Genomic DNA, 20,132 nt, shown 5'->3' on the forward strand with positions numbered 1-20,132 from the left:
AAACGGCTGCACGATTACGACATTGTAATCGTGCAGTCGTTTCACAGTCTGTGCTGTGCCTACACTGAACGATCAGTCGTTCAGTGCAGGCACCCTCCCTCATCCCCCGAACATGGTCAATCTGTCGTTATCGGCAGATTGACCAGCATGTTCGGGCGATGATAGATGTTAGAAACGACCAGCGGGAGCGCGCATCGCTGCCCGTTTTTGACAAGCTGCAAGATTTGTGCCCAATTAACAAACGATTGAATGATAACTATGTCGTTACCTGCCTTTAGACACATTTTTTTAGAGTAATCGCTGATAAATAACAAAAGTTTGCACTCAACTGCATAGCAAGTGTAAATACAATGTGAAACCTTAACTTCTGGCACACGATGGGATCTTATATAGATAGATGTGTGAATTTTATTAGACCCTCTATTATATGAGGCAATTTGTATTTTAACGTAGTGGTCCTTTTAATGCAGTCCGGTCCAAAACTCAGCTTGCATATGGCACGTTGTATAAATCTGGATGCGTTCGGCATCCCAACCCCTGACGTGAGTCATCTTGTACAAAGTTTGGAAATCTAAACGTTTGAGAGGCAGGTATGCAAGTAATCCAGAAAGTCTAAAAAAAAAAAAATGCAGAAATATGCCATGACCAGGAAACAGGTTGGACCTGCTTTGTGTCGGAAAATGCAGTCTTCTGGAAAGTCACCTGACTAAACGGTATGGTCGCTGACAGCAGAACTAAAGTAGCAAAACAGACAGTGTATCCTCTTGGCTGTGCTTATCAGTTGTATTATAGAAATGCGTATTGTAAAGTATCTTCTGGTCATTTAGCTTATTAATTGTGTGTTAATTGCTACTCATACAGTTTTAGAACTTATAATCATACCTGTACAAGTTTTCCTACTTTCACACATCTTGATTGTCTTTCTTCTTCTTGTGGTCTTGTAATTTCTTTTGGTAATCTTTACTTTTCCCTTCTCCAAGTTTCACTCATTCCTTCTCTCTCAGGCCTCCTCGCTTACGGCGCTATTCTGGTGACAGTGACTCTTCTGCCTCCTCTGTTCAGAGCGCCCCTGCTGGCAGAAAATCAGGCGAGGTGATGAGACCAGGACTCCGCTCTTCTGTAACGCGCAGTCAGTCCCAGGATCGGGGGCCCCTTCCCCGGCGATCACCGGCATCTCAACCTGCCATGCCTGATCGTGGTAGGGTCCATGGTTCAACTGCTGGTGCTCCAAACCGACGGGCCCGTAGTCAAGGTCCCCAAACTAACAAGAAAGCAGTTTTGCTCATTACACGGGACAAAGATGGACAGCATTCATGGACAAGTCCTGTAAATTCCAAGCCACCTAACACTCACAGCCACACAGAGCCCCCAAAAACTCATGCTCGAAGACAGCTGGCATATGCACCTGTGTCTCTGGATGTTCGCCAGGAGCAACAAATGTATCGCAGTCTTGAGAAGGAGTTCTTGGAAAATTCACGACTTCTGGGAGCATCAGAGAATACTGGAGGAGCACATGGTGCTGCTATCTTACTAAGTCCACCTTCCTGTGAGCCAGCTACTATAGACTCCGCTTACTGCTCCTCCAGCTCATCATCTTCCTCACTTAACTTCTACATTACTGGAGGAGGAAGGGATCAGAGTGCAGATGGGAACAATGTAGCGCTTCCTGCATCTACTTGGAGGAGACTTCCAGCCCTATCCAGCTCTTCAGATGATAGTTCCTGTCCACCTGCTTCTGAGGACCTGCAGGAGGAAGTTGAAACAGAGGAGCCCTCTGCAGCTGCTGAAATTGAAGTAGATACTAGCGGAGTGGTTTTAAGACCAAAGAAAACCCTAAAGCGCCCAGACAGAGTCCCTTCCATCTACAAACTCAAACTGCGCCCGAAGATCAGGCCTAGGGCAGACACCCAACCAGATAAGTCACCTTCTCGCATCCCCACCCCACTTAACTACAGAAATTCAGGTTCTCCACCTAAACAGACACCCAACCGTCGCTCCTGGAGAGCTCTGCAAGCTGTCTTGTTCTCTGATTCAGGGATACAGGCAGAACATCCCTTTGGATGAGCAGGTTCTGAGGACTCATTGCTGTCACTCCACTATAACACATGCATTTTGCCAGTTGCTGATACTATTTAAGCTATGCTTTATTTATCAATGGTTAGGGTGGGAGTTTTCCTGAAAATAAGCATGCTGTGTGAAGTATAACACTACAGTCCGCACATGAATAGGTTGTACAAGCAAGGTTACACACTCATACAGTGTCATTATGTAAAATTGCAGCATGTGCGTTTTTAGGTGGCTGCTATTATAAAACAATACTGTGCGTATTCAGACCAGAGAAGGCATATAGAGGCTACCGCTATAACTCTTAATATCATGGGGTAAAAGCTTATGATTAGAATAGTCACATTTTAGGTTATAAATGTTACTTGGGCCTGACTACTATTCTCTTTCGACAAGAAGATAGTCTGTAATAATGGTTTTGAAATTATCAGCGGTGACCATTCATTTTTTATCATTAATAGGGGTGGGACGATTCACTGAAATGGAAGAAAAAAGTGCAGCTTTTAATTATATATATATATTTTTAATTCCCTGTGTGGTATAGTAACAACAGTGCAAATCTATGAGAATGCAGATAAAAAATGATCCGTTATCTGCATGACGTGAAGACTGTTAATGTTTATCACTTACTACACAGGATATGTTTTTGTTTTATTATTTTCCAAGAAAACCATTTCCGATATTAATCTTTAGAGACAATTAGGGGCATATTTATTAACACATTTAGCTGGCAACCCCCCAAAAAACTGACTTTTCAGGGGGTACCCGTAAAATGTATCTCCTGGATGTATTACAAAGGTTCCGTAATAGATATCTGCTTCGGTTTCCCTGTTTCCGATCATAATAACAGCCCCCTATGGAGGCTGCTATATTGTGAGATTTACCAAGCTGCAGAATGCGACCATTTTTCTCAAACGGTCGAATTCTGGAGCTTAGGAATGCGACCATTTGACATTTGGTCTCATGCATTACCAGATTTTTGTTCCAACCAGCCGAACAGTTGGATGGTTAGACACATCATAAGGTGTTTGGCCAGCTGAAGTGATGTTCGAGGACTGGAGTTGAGAATACCTGTTCTATTGAAATAACTAGACCACCGCTGGTTCTGGTGCCAGAACCTCTCTTTAGTATGCATGGGTTTAGGAAGTATATATGATCCAGCTTGGCAGTAATCATTTCTAGCTGTTAAAAGAAAGTTCCAAATAGTGACACTCTTTTTAAAAAAAGTAAAGGTGATTTCTCAGGAAACATGGTCCAAATAGCAGGAAGATTTGAGAAAAAGCCTAAATAGAATAATTTTTATTCTTACTGTATAATTTTAATATTTGGTTCTGTTGGTTTAAACTGGCTTCTGTTACTTCACTAGAGCCTTGTGCTGAGAGCTAATGAGGAAGCATTTTGGGCAAATTCATAATTGCAGTATGCATTCCTGCACACAAGACTTCACAAGCTGTAAAGACTCCTTCAGGCTAATGGTAGAGTAACAACAACAAGCCAGGAACAAGCTTACGTAATGGATGCATTATTAAAGGATTCTTCTGGAGATACAAAGAGTTAGAATGAAACCGAAGTGCTGACTTATCTGCTCTACGCCATTTGTTGGATCTGCTGGGGTCTCCACTGGGTCTTAGTGTCCCACCCTGCACTTGACTTTCCTACCTGCCTTGTTTCAATAAGACCAAGCAGGATCTGATGCCCCTCTGCTCATATATGTATGAGTATATTATAGGGAATGCAACATTAGATCCCAACACATCCAGAGAATGCACAGTAGGAATTGGGGTTTTCTTTCAGTTCTTCACCCTCAATTAGATTATTACTTTTGTTTGTTCTGTTTTGAGCGATTACCTGATGCCACCTGAGCCCTTATATGTGGCAACATGAAAAATTCATGATCTGTTAAGTGGTGATCTAGGAATTATGCAAGAGAACTATAAAATGATATATATTATGCATAAACCAAATATTAAATGAATAGTATAAGGCAGTTAAGAGTTAAGGAAAATTTAAGAAAAGCTTTGACTTTTAATGGCTACACAATACAAGTCAGCTGTCAAGACTTGCTGAGCCTTGCAGTTCTACATGAGGCTGCATCACCCTCTGATGTATTAGAGGATTGAAGCAATATAATGAGATGAGCAGAGTTTATATGAAGCACTTTTAGCAGTTACAGGGAGAATGTATATGGAGCAATAGGGGAAGTTATAGGAGGGGTCCTATAAGGAAAGTGGTTGTCTATTTGAAAAGGAAGTTTAATGAATAATTATATGGTACATGAGAAGGTTTTAAAGGAAGAGCTGATAGCTATGTAAAGGTAAGTGAGCAATCATTGGTATAGTACCTGATTACCCAGCCATTATAGGTTGGGACACATGTAGTGATCTATTGTCTGCCAAATAGTCTACACTTTCGGTCCACATTAATTAGACCAGCAACTCTAGCAATATGATGGCTATTCTCACCAGATAGGCTTACCCCTTCCCAACATACAACTACAGACTGAAACGCTAACGCATACCACTCCTGTTGAAGAGGCTGTGTGGTAGCACAGAGGACACATGCCAGTTCTCTGCCCAGTGTATTGAGCTATGTGTTGCTCTACCATAAAAAACAGGGTCACCTCTTTTGAAAGCATTGGAACTGATGAGGTGCAGTCACATTGTCCACAGTTACCATGTTGATATTCATAATGTTGACACTAGAATATCAACACTGTTCAACATGTCAACATCCTCAGAATGTTGACCTGTGAAATGTCGGCAATCTCAGAATGCCAGCAGTTAGGGTTTGGCTCCAGGGGGGATGTTGGGGTTAGGCACTAGGAGAGGGTTAGCAATAGGGGAGAATGCTCCGTCAGATGTCCGCACCAGTCATATGACCACCGAGAGCCATAAGCCACACTGGAGCTGCTGCAGTCGTCGTCACCAGGTGAGTGACCGCTGGGCCGCCATGGATGTTAGGTTGTCATACTATCATGTCGACATGTAATCTGTGTAGACATGGTCACTGTCAACATGCTGCATGCTGACATTTCAACCATGTTGACCTGATGCATGTCAACTTAACTGTCTACCTAACACACCACACCTGAAACTGACAGGACATTATAACTAAAAGTTTCTATAACTAAAGTTGTATATTTGTACTTATTAGCTGTGCGCAGAATAGTTTTATAGTGTCGGTCATATCTATCAATTCTTGTAATTTGCACATACTACACTCTGGTGCTTACTTCTCCTTTGCTATGTAACAATGTAGTATTCACTGTACACTTGACCAGCTTGGGACAAACCAGTAAAAACTTGAGTTACGGTCAGATGCTAATCCTAGAACAGGCAGCCCAGTCCCTGCGGGTGCAGCTCACTGATGATCTATCTGCTGCGAGCTGTCTATGGTTCTATTCTGCTGAAATGGGATTCCAGGTTTCAATAATGTTTGTAAGGAGACAGATGCATATAAGTAAAAGAATGTGAGTGTTTGCTAATGTAATGGTTTGGAGCAATGAGATTATTGGAGGAATAGGATGAGTAACAGTTTGTGGTTGCACTAATTTCTCAAAATGTATGTGCGCAAGTGTTGTGCATCAGGGAATGGCTGTTGACACGTATGTTAAATAGAAATGTCTGAAAATATGTCTAATGTAATGTTTGATCTCTTGCTGCTGATTAAATCTTTTGGGAAATTTCAATGTTTTCTGTGTCATACTGACATCCCAGACACCATTGTTTATAATACTGGTCTTGAAAAGAAACTCTCCTCTGTAACACAATGGAGGGAGCCATTTTGCAGACTGAAGCAATAGGAAGTGCCTCATGATACCATTGTCTTCTAGTGAATTGTTAGGTTACTGCATGCTGATGAACATTGGATCATTGCACAAAATGGCTGCCTCCAGTCTGTCTGCAAAATGAACATCACTATTAAAGTTGACTCGTCCTTACACAGTGCCATATTGTATAGCAACAGTGGCTATGTATGGGCTGCATTCTTCTGTCTCTGTGGCTCATATTAAAGATGATTACACAAAAAGTCTTATCCATTAAAGATTTTGCTAAAGATGTTGGTATATTCACCCCATGAAATGAACTTGCTGTTTTATATATTAGCATTTATTAATATAATGAACAATATCAGTAATGTAGATATTAATGCTTTCTTTATATTTGGTATACAAATATATTAGAGTAATGTAAAGCGGGCCATACACTGTGCGTTGGGGGATCCGACATATCGAGCAGTCCCCACACGGTGCGATCGTGTGGCTGACTGCCTGGTATGCCAGCATACGCCTCCCTCACCCGCATAGCGCTGCATGGTATTGCACATCACATCGACTGATCCTGCAGTAAGAACTTTGAGTGCGATGTACGACCCCCCCGGGTGCCCGCTCGGTCCGACATCGGGCTCGTACACGTGCGCTATACCAGCCAAATCGCACCAACCAGTCGGCTCAGCTGATTTATTGCACTGTGTATGGGCCGCTTTAGTTAAAATTCTGTTTTTTTTTTGTTTGTTTGTTTGTTTTAACCAGGCATTTACTTTGTGTATATCCAGATTTTAATGTGGCCAGCATAAGCGTTAGGCCTGGTAGGTTAGGGTTAAGTTACGTAAAGGGCTTCTAATATATGTGAGTATGAAGAGGCACCTTAGTAACACTCTTAAATGAATATGAATGTACTCCTACCATAACATATAGAAGCTGGCTCATAAAACCTACCACCACAAAGTCTAACATAAAATCATGTTATTTTCTATAAGAGAATGGAAGTACCTCACATCCCTGAAATTGACAGGAACCAGCTGTTTTAGAATTATTTGGGTTTTTTAGGATACAAATGAATTTCCATGCATAGATTAAAGCAGTGATCAGGGCATATGCTTTTAGGATTGTGCAAAGGAAATCATAGCCATTTCCACACATGGAGCTGGTGCTCTTCTTCAGATCTTCTCCTATAATTTTACTGTGACCATAGAACGCACAGCTTAGAGGACGGTTTCTAGTCGCACTTTGCACAATGTGCTAATAGCTTCATATATAAATTGCCACGTACTCAAAACAGTACCATGGCCCCCTACTATCATGATTTATTTCAATTGAGCACTGTATTTGCTGAATTCATCAGACTGAAATATATCATATAGGGATACGGTGACTCATCATGCGGATGTGCATACAACTGAATATACTGTTGAGCTGCAGACCTGGAGAGCCATTGCCAAAACTATTATGCCTGCCCCCACAAACAGTATCTGTAATGCATAGACTGCTTATTGAGCGACAGATAACTCTGGTAACTCAGGCGTTAGCGTGATGTGTGAGAAACTTGGCAGTATTCTCATGAAGACTGATGCAGGACAGTTAATGGATGCCTGCACTGTATGTGGTCACTTTCAGATTATGACATGATCTATGTTAAACAACCCTTACGCCTAGATCACAGGTTCTCAAACTCGGTCCTCAGGACCCCAAACAGTGCATGTTATCCAGGTCTCACAAAATCAATGAAATAATTAGCTCCACCTGTGGATTTTTTAAAATGTGTCAGTGAGTAATGAATACACCTGTGCTTCTGCTGGGTGACCTGCAAAATGTGACCTGTGTGGGGTCCTGAGGATCCAGTTTGAGAACCACTGGCCTAGATCTTCAGTTGTATTTGCTGCAGGAACCACATAATGTAGAGATGGTTATTTCTGTTTCTTGCATAAGACTAATCAGCAACTGCTACATTACTAAGATCCTGTGCATTTATGGGCCGAATGCTTTGTCCTGGACGTAAGGCTACTGAAACAGAAAAAAAAGAATTATGGAAAAATATGTCATCTGGACTTTGTCTCATTGACTTTTTATTGATTCCTTCAAACGTTGCCATTTATAATTTTAGTGGATATTACTCGAGTACATAAATCAATATATATGACCTATTGCTACAGCACATATTTTAGGGTATGCACCATAATCAAATATTGAAACCTTTGATAAAATGATGCTTACATGTGTTTTGATGAACATAAACCCAGGCCTTTTATACAGGAGGTTCCTGGTAAATGGTTACAGGTATCAATGTTCAACACTGAATTATTGATTGAGCCCTTTTATTGCTGTGTGATGTTACAGGTGAGAGGAGACCTTATATTTGTATTTGTTTCGGAAGTCTGTTAATACATTAGCTAGGTAGCACTTGCCTGTGTATGAGACCCCTTTTCTGAAAGGCGTTCTAACTACTTTGTGTGCTATATATGATAGCCTTGTGTAACATTAGCTTTATAGGCCTGATTTACTAGGCTAGACAATCAATGAGCTGACTCCCTCATGTGTGGTGCACGTCACATTATGCTGCAACGCTCTCTGTGCAGTGCCCCCTGCAGGCAGATGCTTGGTGTGGTGCTCCTGCTCCTTGTCATGGTGCTGATGAGAAGTTCCTTAAAAAGTAGGAGAATGTGCCAATTGCTCCTTGCTGAACATTCCAGGTACCCACATTTCCAATTCTTCTTCACCAGTACAGACAGAACATGGCGTGGTGCAAAGCGATACTTCTGCTGGTCTCTCTTGTTTCCAACCACCACAATGAGTGGTGGCTTGCTTGTGCTGTGGGGAATATATAGAGAAGTATGTGACCCGCACTAAGTTATAGCAGCTCCAATAATAATTTCTATAAATATATGTAGGAAGTGGAACGCTTGTTAAAATGTGTGGTTTTGAATAAGATGAGATAAAATAGAAACAATGCTGAGACACTTAAAAAGGATAAAATAAAATCATGACAGGCATTATGCACAGAAATGTTTAGAGCTCTTTTGCAAAAGTAAGGGAGCCGGGCGGTGGAGTTCCCGGTGAAGTATATCCAGGGCCGGCCCTAGCCCAAATTTTTTGGTAAGCGAGTATATTTTTTGGCGCCCCCCTATGCAGTGCCCCTTTTACAGTGCCACCGGTGGTGGACCCCCCCTGTGCAGTGCCCCCAGTAGTAAGCACCTTATAATAGTGCCCCAGTAGTACTCTTCCCCCCCCCCCCATGCAGTGCCCCCAATAGTGGTACCCCCTATGCAGTGCCCTTTATATAGTGCCCCCAGTAGTGGTCCCCCCCTTGTAGTGCCCCCAGTAGTATTTCCTCCCTACTTGTAGTGCCCCCAGTAGTATTTCCTCCCTACTTGTAGTGCCCCCAGTAGTAATCCACCTCCCTCCCCTACCCTCACCCCTTCCTGCTGTAGAGACGAAATTAAAAATAAAATACACTTACCTGAATCCTGGTCACGCCGCCGCTTTGCATTATGGGAGTGACGTCACGTCATGACGTCACTCCCATTACCCACTACGGGAGCCGGAAGATGTCCGGCTCTGGCAGTGGGAGCAGCAGCCGATGAGTCTGTCTGACTCTTATCAGCTGCCGGCGCCGGCGGCTGTGTGTTTGTGCTGTGTAGCGCTGACCGAACTCCGTCCGGTCAGCGCTACACATGCGGTGCAGCTGTGTCACAGAGACAGTCTGCCCGTGGCCCGCAGCTGAGGCGCCCTTCACTATGTGGCGCCCTACACAGCTGTGTACCATGCGTAACGGGAGAACCGGCCCTGAGTATATCTGAAGAGCGGTGCAGATTGCTCAATGTTGAAGACACGGGCAGTATCTACCTAAACTGTCCCTATTCCTACCTTTGTCTTCTGCCAGTGGTCACGGTTTGCCAGTCTTCTTAATTCCCGGTGGAGTCCGGTCCTTCATCCCTGCCAGCACTGTCCGTATGGCTGGTAGCGGTCAGCTGCATCACTTCCAGTTTGACGAATGCTGGATGTCACAGTGACCAACGCGTTTCGTGCTATCATGCACTTTGTCAAGGATCAGTGTTGGATACTGGGACATCCGACATTCATCAAACTGAAAGTGATGCGCTGACTACTTCCGGCCAGACGGACAGTGGTGGTGGAGTAGAACAACTGGTTTCCACCAGGCATTAATGAGACTGACAAGACTTGGAACCCTGCCGCCTGGCTCCCTTTTGCAAAAGAGCTCTAAACATTTCTGTAAATAATGCCCGTCATGTCAGAGGAAAATCATTAAAAATACATAAGCGCTGGGGATCAATAAATATATAATGGCTGTAGGTTGGGGGGAATATATATATATACTGGGAGTAAGAAGAGATCATTAAATATAAGGGATTGGGATGAGGTGGGAGAAAATCTTTTTAATAACATTTAAAGGGTGGAAGTGATGTGTTGTTGGGAAGGGGAAAGAGACAAAATCAAATGTATAAGGGAAGGAGTGGGTGGGTCATTTACAACACAATAGAATGGTATAAGTGTGTGCGTGTGTATATATAATTTTACATTATACATACTGCGATTATTTATTTATATATATATATATATATATATATATATATAAAAGGATATTTGGATCGGCACTCAATTCAACACGGCAGCGTGCCCCGGTGCCCTCTGGAATACTAACGGATACATACAGACAAGCAGCGGCACTCAGAGACTGTTAGTAGAAGTACAAAAGTATTGAAATCAATACATAGCCCAACGTTTCGGGACACACAGGTCCCTTTGATCAACGTTGGGCTATGAATGCTGTGTGTGTGTGTGTATATATATATATATATATATATATATATATATTTATTTATTTACACACACACACTGCATCCGGAAAGTATTCACAACGCTTCGCTTTTTCCACATTTTGTTATGTTACAGCCTTATTCCAAAATGGAATAAATTAATTTTTGTCCTCAAAATTCTACACACAATACCCCATAATGACAGTGTGTAAAAAGTTTTTTTTGAGATTTTTGCAAATTTAATTAAAAAAAAACAAAAAAAAAAAAAAAAGAAAGCACATGTACATAAGTATTCACAGCCTTTGCCATGAAGCTCAAAATTGAGCTCAGGTGCATCCTGTTTCCACTGATCATCCTTGAGATGTTCATACAGCTTAATTGGAGTCCACCTGTGGTAAATTCAGTTGTTTGGACATGATTTTGAAAGTCATACACTGTCTATATAAGGTCCAACACTTGACAGTGCATGTCAGAGCACAAACTAAGCATGAAGTCCAAGGAATTGTCTGTAGACCTCAGAGACAGGATTATCTCGAGGCACAAATCTGGGGAAGGGTACAGAAAAATATCTGCTGCTTTGAAGGTCCCAATGAGCACAGTGGCCTCCATCATTCATAAATGGAAGAAGTTCGGAACCACCAGGACTCTTCCTAGAGTTGGCCGGCCGTCTAAAGTGAGCGATCGTGGGAGAAGGGCCCTAGTCAGGGAGGTGACAAAGAACCCGATGGTCACTCTGTCAGAGCTACAGCATTCCTCTCTGGAGAGAGGAGAACCTTCCAGAAGGACAACCATCTCTCCAGAAATCCTCCAATCAGGCCTGTATGGTAGAGTGGCCAGACGGAAGCCACTCCTTAGTAAAAAGCACATGGCTGCCCGCCAAGAGTTTGCCAAAATGCACCTGAAGTACTCCAAGAAAATGAGAAACAAAATTCTCTGGTATGATGAGACAAAGATTGAACTCTTTGGTGTCAATGCTAGGCATTATGTTTGGAGGAAACCAGGCACCACTCATTACCAGGCCAATACCACCCCTACAGCGAAGCATGGTGGTGGCAGCATCATGCTGTGGGCATGTTTTTCAGCAGCACCAACTGGGAGACTAGTCAGGATAGAGGGAAAGATGAATGCAGCAATGTACAGAGACATCCTGGATGGAAACCTGCTCCAGAGCGCTCTTGACCTCAGACTGGGGCAACTGTTCATCTTTCAGCAGGACAACGACCCTAAGCACACAGCCAAGATATCAAAGGAGTGGCTTCAGGACAATTCTGTGAATGACCTTGGGTGGCTCAGCCAGAGCCCAGACTTGAATCAGATTGAACATCTCTGAAGAGATCTGAAAATGGCTGTACACCGACACTTCCCATTCAACCTGATGGAGCTTGAGAGGTGCTGCAAAGAGGAATGGGAAAAACTGCCCAAAGATAGGTGTGCCAAGCTTATGGCATTATATTCAAAACGACTTGATGCTGTAATTGCTGCAAAAGGTGCATCAAAAAACTATAGAGCAAAGACTGTGAATACTTATGTACGTGTGATTTCTTTTTTTTTTTTTTATTAAATTTGCAAAAATCTCGATAAAACTTTTTATGCTGGCTAATGTTGGTGCTAAAGGTGGAGGCACAGGTGGGTGGGTGGGTGTGCTGACAACAGGGAGAGGGCCCCTGAAGGCTTCATCCGGCCCTGGGTTAGTACTTTATTTCTCCAAGGCTTAGTACATCTCTTTTTTTTGAAGGGTGATGAGGTTTTTTTCCCCCTCCTTTCAAACAATTAATATTAATTGTCCCCAGTGTATTTTGATTGTTAGCAAGAGCCTGACCTCTCTATGATTTGCTGCCTCAACTGTTTGACATGATGAAAACTCTCCGGACTGCAGATATCAAAGACCAAGATAAAGACTCTGCTGTTCCGGAGCCCACGAAACCGTGGATCCAGCCACTCCTGGGAGAAAAGAAAGGAGGAAAAATAATTTGGTTAACTTTGCTATTTATCTGTACATAAAAGTCTACAATGTATATTGTGTAACCCACTAAAATGTTTAGAATCTATTCCTCACAGAGAGACTGTCTAATCACGTACTTATAAAACAGGAAGGTATTTGTTAAAGGGAAGGTAGTATATTTACTATGCCCATATGCATCTGTCAGCCATCCGCATGGTGACCGACTGGGTTTCTAACTCAGGTAGAAGTTGTTTTAGGGGAAGAAATCTCTTCTGGATACATGTTACAATTGCATTCAAAATCTTTACATGGGTTCACTTTACTGTTTTCATACATGGCACAGATGTCTTGGGTGCCTAATTTGGATTTGCCACAGATGAAAGATTATGGGGTTTATGTATCAAGCAGTGAAAAGTGTGGAGAAGTGGACCAGTGGAGAAGTTATCCATAGTAACCAATCGGCTCATACTGTACCTATTATTTTATAGACTAATTGATAAATGCTACTTCAAAGCTGATTGGTTGCTATGGGCAACTTCTCCACTCTTCACTGCTTGAAACATAAATCCTTATATGTTTTATTCCAATCTTGGAGAAATGGCTTAATGGGACCTGAAAAAGTTATCGTGTTAAGTCCTGTTTTATTTTAAGCCTTTCTGCAGACATTTTTTTATTGCATTCCTTACAGTACTATCATCAGCCCCTGTGTGTGATCACTGTACAAACATGCAGTACAGGACTCCCTTCAGCATTCCCCTTACCTCTGACCTTTAATTACATTGCAATAAGGAAGAGAAAGGTGAGGAGCCAGTTCTGATATCTAACTGGTGGAACATGCTGTAATACTGAGTGCTCAATAACAAGCAGCATCAGTACATTTATGCTGAGTGTTCCTTATTGAAAACATCATTTTACTAGTTAAATAGTATATCGGGTAAAATGATTTCAGATACAGTTTTAACAAAAGTCCTGATAGGTGAAAAAAAATAGATGGGAAAAATACATTTTCTTCAGTACAAATTAAGTAATCAATTTGACAGGTGATTTGAATCTTGGTTCTGTCACTTAACAAAATATGTGGCGTTCTCAAACCCACTAAACTAGTGGTTCTCAATCTCGGTACTCTGGACCCCACACAGTTCACATTTTCCAGGCTACCCAGCAGGTGCACAGATGCATTCATTACTCACTGACACATTTTAAAAGACTCGCAGATGAAGCTAATTATTTAACTTGTGATTCTGGGAGGTCCTGGAAAACATGTTTGGGTTACTGAAGACCAAGTTTGAGAACCTGGGCACTAAACTAAAGCTGCATACACAGGTAAAGATTTTCTGTCCGACCATCCAACTAGTTGTTTGGTTGGAATGAAAATCTGGTAATGTATGAAAGCAAATGACAATCAGCAATTTGCTCCCAAACGCCGGAAAATGGACAAAAACTGTTGTTTGAACAAATTAATTAGATCAAGCATTTAACAAACTTGTCTGACGGCCATTTTCATCTGTTTTCTGGCATTTAGGAGCAAATTGCTGATCATCAGTTACTCCCATACGTTACCAGATTTTCATTCCAATCAATCTAGTTGGATGGTTGGACAGAAAATCTTCAAGTGTGTACCCACCATAATACTCTACTGCACAGGTTCTCAAACTCGGTCCTCAGGACCCCAAACAGTGCATGTTTTCCAGGTTTCCTCACCTGTGGATGTTTTAAAATGTGTCAGTGAGTAATGAACACACCTGTGCACCTGCTGGGTGAATTGGAAAACATGATCTGTACGGGCTCCTGAGGACCAAGTATGAGAACCACTGCTCTACTGTGAGCCAATACTATGTGAAAACACGCAGGGTCCATTTAATTCTAGCTGCGAGCGCTTTATATTTGTTTCTGTGCACCAAAGGACGTGTAAACATCATATCAAGAATTAGCAGTTCTCCCACGGATGCCAGTAGTATTATCAGGAGTGTCTCACCTGCCCGCCAGAGCCAGGGTACCTGTGCAGGGTGGGTAAGTCCAGGATAAGGAGCTCATACATCCTCCCGCTGAGGACAGCAGAGGCGCGGTACAGCTGCCTGCTCTCTGTCGGAGTGTATTCCTCCCGGAACTCCTGGGCTACAAACTGCCGGATAATTGCCGATTTGCCAACTCCAGGTGCCCCCAGCACTGCCACCTGCACTGTCTGCACCATCGTAAGGGAAGCACATCTGATATGGGCCTCACTCACGCATAACCATCAGCCATAGGGATCCACTTCACTCATGCACCGCTATTATCTTAGCATCAGCAAGGTAAGTGACATCCTCATTCTGAGATCTGTAAATACAAAGTACAACTAACGCAATATACTCATAGTAAAATAAGAGGGGTAGGTGTATCAGAATGTGGGTTACGTGTTTGATATTCATGCTCTCTATATTAATATATACAGTATATACATTTGGCACTAATGTAGAGAGCAAGGACAGTGATCAATCGTAAGGTCAAACAGCAATCTGGCACCGTAATGCAACTGCATAAACTCCAGGCAGTGCTATTGCTGTACATTAGCGAGCGAGGATTTACATCCGTGATATAAGAGCAATGGAACAATAGCCTCATGAGCGTGGCAAGTGCAGCATGTAACGTAATGAATTTACATTATTCAATGCAGTAGATGATAATGATGATGGAATACAACTGGATGCTAGCGCATGTCGTCTCTATTAAAGGAAGAAGTACATACACAGTATGATAAATAAGATGCTGTACATTGGAAACAAATGGCTGCATTATTTACCAGCTAATTTCAATTAGACAAAGAGTAATATGATTTTATTGAAAGGCAATTTTCCCCAATTCCTGTTAATATTAGTAATAACTTAATAAATCATTTGGATGGTCACTGACATAAATTTGAGAGATGACACTTTATGGTGGATGTGCGAGATGTAGCCAGATAGCCAGGCAGTATTGTTACTACTCAAGGTCATTGCTCTCCGACCAGGTGAATGTCAATGGCAGCCTTAAGACACAAAATATCACATAGATGATGATGATGCGCCTACCTCCAGGTCCCTGGAATCAGTAGGCTCTCTGCAACGCCTTGTCATGTTTTATGAGAGGTTTGTGATGCACACACTGAAAGTGACCCCTGGGCTTACCCTTTGTGCCATCTTGCACCCGGATCTCCGATGCAATCATTGACCTTCAGCACCAGGGACAGCGGCAGCACACCCGGCCAGTGTTCTCCTATGTACTGTACTCTGCCTCTCCCCCTCCCCCTTGTAAAATTACTGCTGAGAGAAGCAGGATCCCGGGCACGTGCTGCAGAATACAAATAACACCCCTCCCCCATTTCCTAAACTGCGGCATCTTGTACTAGCAGTATTGTGGACATTCCCACAGAGGCGCTAGGGAGTATTGTTCCGCAGAACTTACAATCAACTCGTGAACAACTCTTTACGTCACCAGTCTCCAATAACAGAAGTAACCTATGCCTATTCAGTATAATTGACGTATCTACAATACATTTTGCTTTAATAAGTACTCGATTGCTGTAGTGTATCAGCCCAGAGTCGGTTTCTCTCCACAATTGCTTTCTAGCTCTCACTCCGACTTTTATTGGAGAATTTTATTTCCACATAAAGGCAACAGTGTACCAAGAGCCGATGGAGGACGTTTACACTATAATCTTACTGCCAGAACTAATTTATTTGGCCTCTAGAGCTAAACTACATAAATCACCCACACATAATGAATGGTCCATTAGAGTTCCTTCCAGTCCAGCTATATTGGTGATATGCGAGAAGCTGCCATAGAGGATACCAATGTGAACAATTACTTTTATTGTCTAAAATGTAATTTGTCCTTGATTTAATAGGTCAGAGGGACATAAATATTTCTAGACACACCTGTAATAATGTATCTCATTGTCCAGCCCCCAACAGGAAGCTTCAGTCACCTGTACTCTTAAGCTGGGTACACACTATATGAGTCGTCAAACTATATATATCATTCCCAAGTGGATCAGAATGACATATTGTGAGGATCGCATAGTTTGTACACCCGATCGCGCAGACCATTAATCGCATCGTCCTATCTGCTGTGCTGCACAGCATATGGGACACCATGCTGCTAAATGGAACATCACATTAGTCAGTAATTATTACACCTGTTCTCCATCACAGAGTATGGAAAACATGCACTGTTAGTGTTCCCTGAGGACTGGAATTGGGAACCATTGTACGAGAGCAGTGGTTCTCAAACTCAGTCCTCAGGACCCCACACAGGTCACGTTTTGCAGGTCACCCAGCTGGTGCACAGGTGCATTCATTAGTCACTGACACACTGTAAAAGATCCACAGGTGGAGCTAATTATTTCACTTGTGATTCTGTGAGGAGACCTAGAAAACATGCACCGTTTGGGTCCTGAGGACAGAGTTTGAGAACCTGTATACTAGAGGTACAGAAGGATGAACATTTCCCATCATTTACACAAAAGTTTCTTCAGGTAAGCAGCTGAATATTGTTGAAATAAAAAAAAAGAAGGGGTCTCAGAATGTCTTTCTAAATTATACTGTGTGCTGGCAAATATCCCTTGTCTGGTTTGCAAACTAGTAGCGTCAAAGAGTGAGAACTATAGGACAATTCATATTTTATAATGTTGCAAAAGACTAAAACACAAAGGCCGCAATTCAATTCAACGCAATGTTTGGTCAGGCTAAAGGATTTCTTCTCGCACCCTCCTGGGGATGCGAGGAGAAATCCAACAAAAGTGCTGTTTTCCGACTTAGCGCGGTGCTAACAACCTCGCGGCCGACACTTTAGTCAGAGAATGCCAGTTCTCGCGACTATACACCCACCAGAACCGTCATTTTCCGACTCAACAGCGCTCTGAATTGAATAGTCCTGGGAGCTATTCAACATTAAGTAAAATGACATTGCCACATATAGCAAAACAAGTAAAACTTCTATCAGATCAAAACGGACACTAAATAAGCCATATGTTTTCATTTCTTTTATGATTGCATAGATATTGATAGTGTTCGTAGCACATACATATTGCAAACAAGTCTGCACACTACTAAATCATTTATAGCAATAAAGACAAATATTTGAAGGAGAAATAAAAAGGGACATTTCTAGTAAGGCTAGCAGTTTCTCTGCAGCTATACTGCAGACAAAATGATAAAATGTCCCCCTTGGTGTGTACACACTACTAATAAAACAATATTATCGATGTGAATTGGGCAATCTGTGCGACAAACAATTGGAGACAGAATTCTGTAATATATAGAGAAAATAGCTTGTATGATTACGGTACATAGTTGGAATCACCCATGAACAGTGGACCTGAGTTATGCAGCTCTGGGCAGGCTGTGATATGCCCACTGCCTACACTTGTAGCCGCTTCACAGAATAATAGGCCGTGTTTGGGAGGGGAATCTCCTCTTGCTTGAAATCAGGGATCATGCAAGAAGCATAAACAGAAACAAGAGCACACTTGCAGCTCCCACTGAATATATAATACTCCTTTAGCCTGGTGACCTCTCACTAATAGATTTTTACCAAGGAGAAAACAGAAAACCCAAATTTGAATGGCTCAATTTTCCTCTTACAGCTCACACAGACTTAACCCCACAAGAGTTTAATTCTTCCAGCGATAATCTAGAAAAAAATGATATCGAGATTCACACATATCAAAGTTTTTATTATATACATTTTAATCCAAGTCGCCATTTTTTGTTTAAGTTAATAGGATCCAGCAGAACCTACCTCTTACAGAGATAATACAGCATCTACCATAAAAAGGGGTGGGATGCTCCCACATTCTCATGGAAGAGGGAACATTTTAACCCTTGTGCTGTCCATGTGTTAGCAAAGGGTTTAAAACGTATTTAGGGGTTGGGGTAAGAGCGTAAAATCAACACTTTTCATTATTTGGTCCTTGTTTGTTTATCCCGATTAGAAAAAGTAGCAGACACATGCGCACAAGGCCTCTGTCCTGTATGTCCAACCTCCATACAGGAAGGACAGTGATGGTCACAGCTGGCATGGAGAAGGGCTTAGTTCTTCAGGACTGTTTCAAAGGCTTGGAAGATGAATGGTGATACCTCAGGTGCCCGACACTTCAGGGAGAGCTGTTTGTGGAAAATAAAAGTTAGATCTATTTTCCCTGTAAGTCACAAAACTATACTGCCAGATAGGGGCTCCAAAGCTTTAAAAATACATAAATAAATAAAAAAAAACATGCCTAATAGACATTTTAGATACAGTTGTACTTCATGTCAGCAAGCAGAATTTCATAGTCTAAATCTGTGGTTCTCCTGCTGGTGAGGATTTACTCCATTCACCAGGTCACTAGCATGCAAAATGTATAAACACTTGGAATTGCAAAAGGTAACTGTAGCTGTCGTACCAGACATTGCCAGGCTTTATTTTTCCTGTGTCTTTCTAAATCTCTCCCCAGGTCTTGCAATCTGTCCCCTTATTCCCTCCTCTCCCGTCATTCTGGGGTAGATGTATGATGCAGTGAACAGAGTGGAGAAGTGTGCCAATAGAGAAGTTGTCCATGGAAACCAATCAGCTTTGAGGTTGCATTTATCAAGTACATTCTATAAAATCATAGGTAGAAGCTGATTGGTTGCCATTGGTAACTTCTCCACTGCTTCATACGTCTACCCCTCTGTCTCTTGCCCTATCCATTTTCCCTCTCTTTCCCTGTGTCCCTCACACCAATCTCTTTTTCCAGTTCCACATTGTAACCGCTCCAAAATGCATAATGAGGGGAGGCGGTTGCTACGGGTGCTGACAGCCAGGGCGCTTACATGAGCATGCAGTATTATTTATATATCTTCTCTGCAGTAATGCTGGGTACACACTTGTTCCAATTCTCATCCAATCCAACTTCAGACCAACTGATTTGTCAGACATCGGTAGAGTGTGTACGCTCACAAGACCTCTAGTTTCATACAATCGTGATCTTCTGGTCTTATGAAAAGATTTTTAGCCTGCTGAGAAATCAGGAGACTAGACCAGACCAGATCGCCAATCAACAGACCAATTCCTGAGACTGGTTTGTCCAATTATTCTCCCAATTCATCCCAGAGAGTGGCAGCCGGTCTGCCAAAGATTGGAAGAGTGTATGGTTACACAATCATTTCATCAGACTGTTTCAGCAGATGCAGATTGGAGGTCTGCTGGAATATTGGACACGTGTGTACGCCTAGATTGGATGTAGAATCTGCGACCAGGTCTGCAGAAGGATTGGATAAACAGTCTGATCTCCTGAGGATTGGACAAGTGTGTACCCAGCTTAGAGTTACAGCTCTTCCCAGGTAACAACAAGGAAGAGAGACTGTGTGGGAGTCAGGCAGCCAGCAAGAGCAGAAGGGAGAAAGGGGCGGGACCTTTCTCCAGCTCTCTACTGAGCCTGTGCTAGACTGACGCAGTAGGAGATTGTCTAATGCAGTGGTCGGGGAACAGGGGTAAATTAACCCACATGGGATTAAAATGAAATTCCTGGGGGTAATGGACGGACAGCCGGGCATGCATATGAATCATTCTATAATATAGAATGATTCATATGCAT

The 20,132-nt window shown here is 42.4% G+C and overlaps 3 protein-coding genes across 8 annotated transcripts in view; 1 reads left to right on the forward strand and 2 right to left on the reverse strand.

Moving 5' to 3' along the window:
• The window catches only part of GAS2L1 (growth arrest specific 2 like 1), a 28,943-nt gene extending 23,191 nt beyond the window's left edge, over positions 1–5,752 (forward strand). For all 3 annotated transcript variants that reach the window (XM_088443521.1, XM_088443522.1, XM_088443518.1), the window contains exon 6: positions 1,005–5,752. In XM_088443521.1, the coding sequence (XP_088299647.1) occupies positions 1,005–2,064 (1,060 nt within the window). In that variant the 3' untranslated portion in view covers positions 2,065–5,752. The remainder of the gene's footprint in view (positions 1–1,004) is intronic.
• A 2,111-nt stretch (positions 5,753–7,863) lies between these two features.
• Positions 7,864–15,843, reverse strand: RASL10A (RAS like family 10 member A). Of its 2 annotated transcripts, XM_088443523.1 has the most exons (4): positions 15,703–15,843; positions 14,535–14,875; positions 12,437–12,558; positions 7,865–8,650 (listed from the first exon to the last, which is right to left on the reverse strand). In XM_088443523.1, exons 2-4 carry the CDS (start codon positions 14,748–14,750, stop codon positions 8,389–8,391), a joined length of 600 nt encoding a protein of 199 aa, XP_088299649.1. In that variant the 5' UTR covers positions 14,751–14,875; positions 15,703–15,843; the 3' UTR covers positions 7,865–8,388. The 2 variants fall into 2 exon arrangements, with proteins under 2 accessions (XP_088299650.1, XP_088299649.1); XM_088443524.1 differs by lacking the exon at positions 15,703–15,843 and having other exon boundaries at positions 7,864–8,650; positions 14,535–14,794.
• A 2,387-nt stretch (positions 15,844–18,230) lies between these two features.
• AP1B1 (adaptor related protein complex 1 subunit beta 1) overlaps positions 18,231–20,132 on the reverse strand; it is a 32,303-nt gene continuing 30,401 nt past the window's right edge. For all 3 annotated transcript variants that reach the window (XM_088443517.1, XM_088443515.1, XM_088443516.1), the window contains one exon: positions 18,231–18,681. In XM_088443517.1, coding sequence (XP_088299643.1) covers positions 18,607–18,681 — 75 coding nt within the window. In that variant the 3' untranslated portion in view covers positions 18,231–18,606. The remainder of the gene's footprint in view (positions 18,682–20,132) is intronic.

The sequence above is a fragment of the Taudactylus pleione genome, unplaced genomic scaffold (genome assembly GCF_031769625.1).
Source record: "Taudactylus pleione unplaced genomic scaffold, aTauple2 ptg000330l, whole genome shotgun sequence".
Lineage (NCBI taxonomy): Eukaryota > Metazoa > Chordata > Amphibia > Anura > Myobatrachidae > Taudactylus > Taudactylus pleione.

Coding starts and splice junctions, on each gene's coding strand:
- RASL10A (XM_088443524.1), bottom strand. CDS start 14,750: ATGGTGCAGACAGTGCAGGTGGCAGTGCTGGGGGCACCTGGAGTTGGC. Junction 12,559..14,534: donor ACCCTGGCTCTGGCGGGCAG/GTGAGACACTCC, acceptor CTTTTCTCCCAG/GAGTGGCTGGATCCACGGTT. Junction 8,651..12,436: donor AGGCAGCAAATCATAGAGAG/GTCAGGCTCTTG, acceptor TATTCCCCACAG/CACAAGCAAGCCACCACTCA.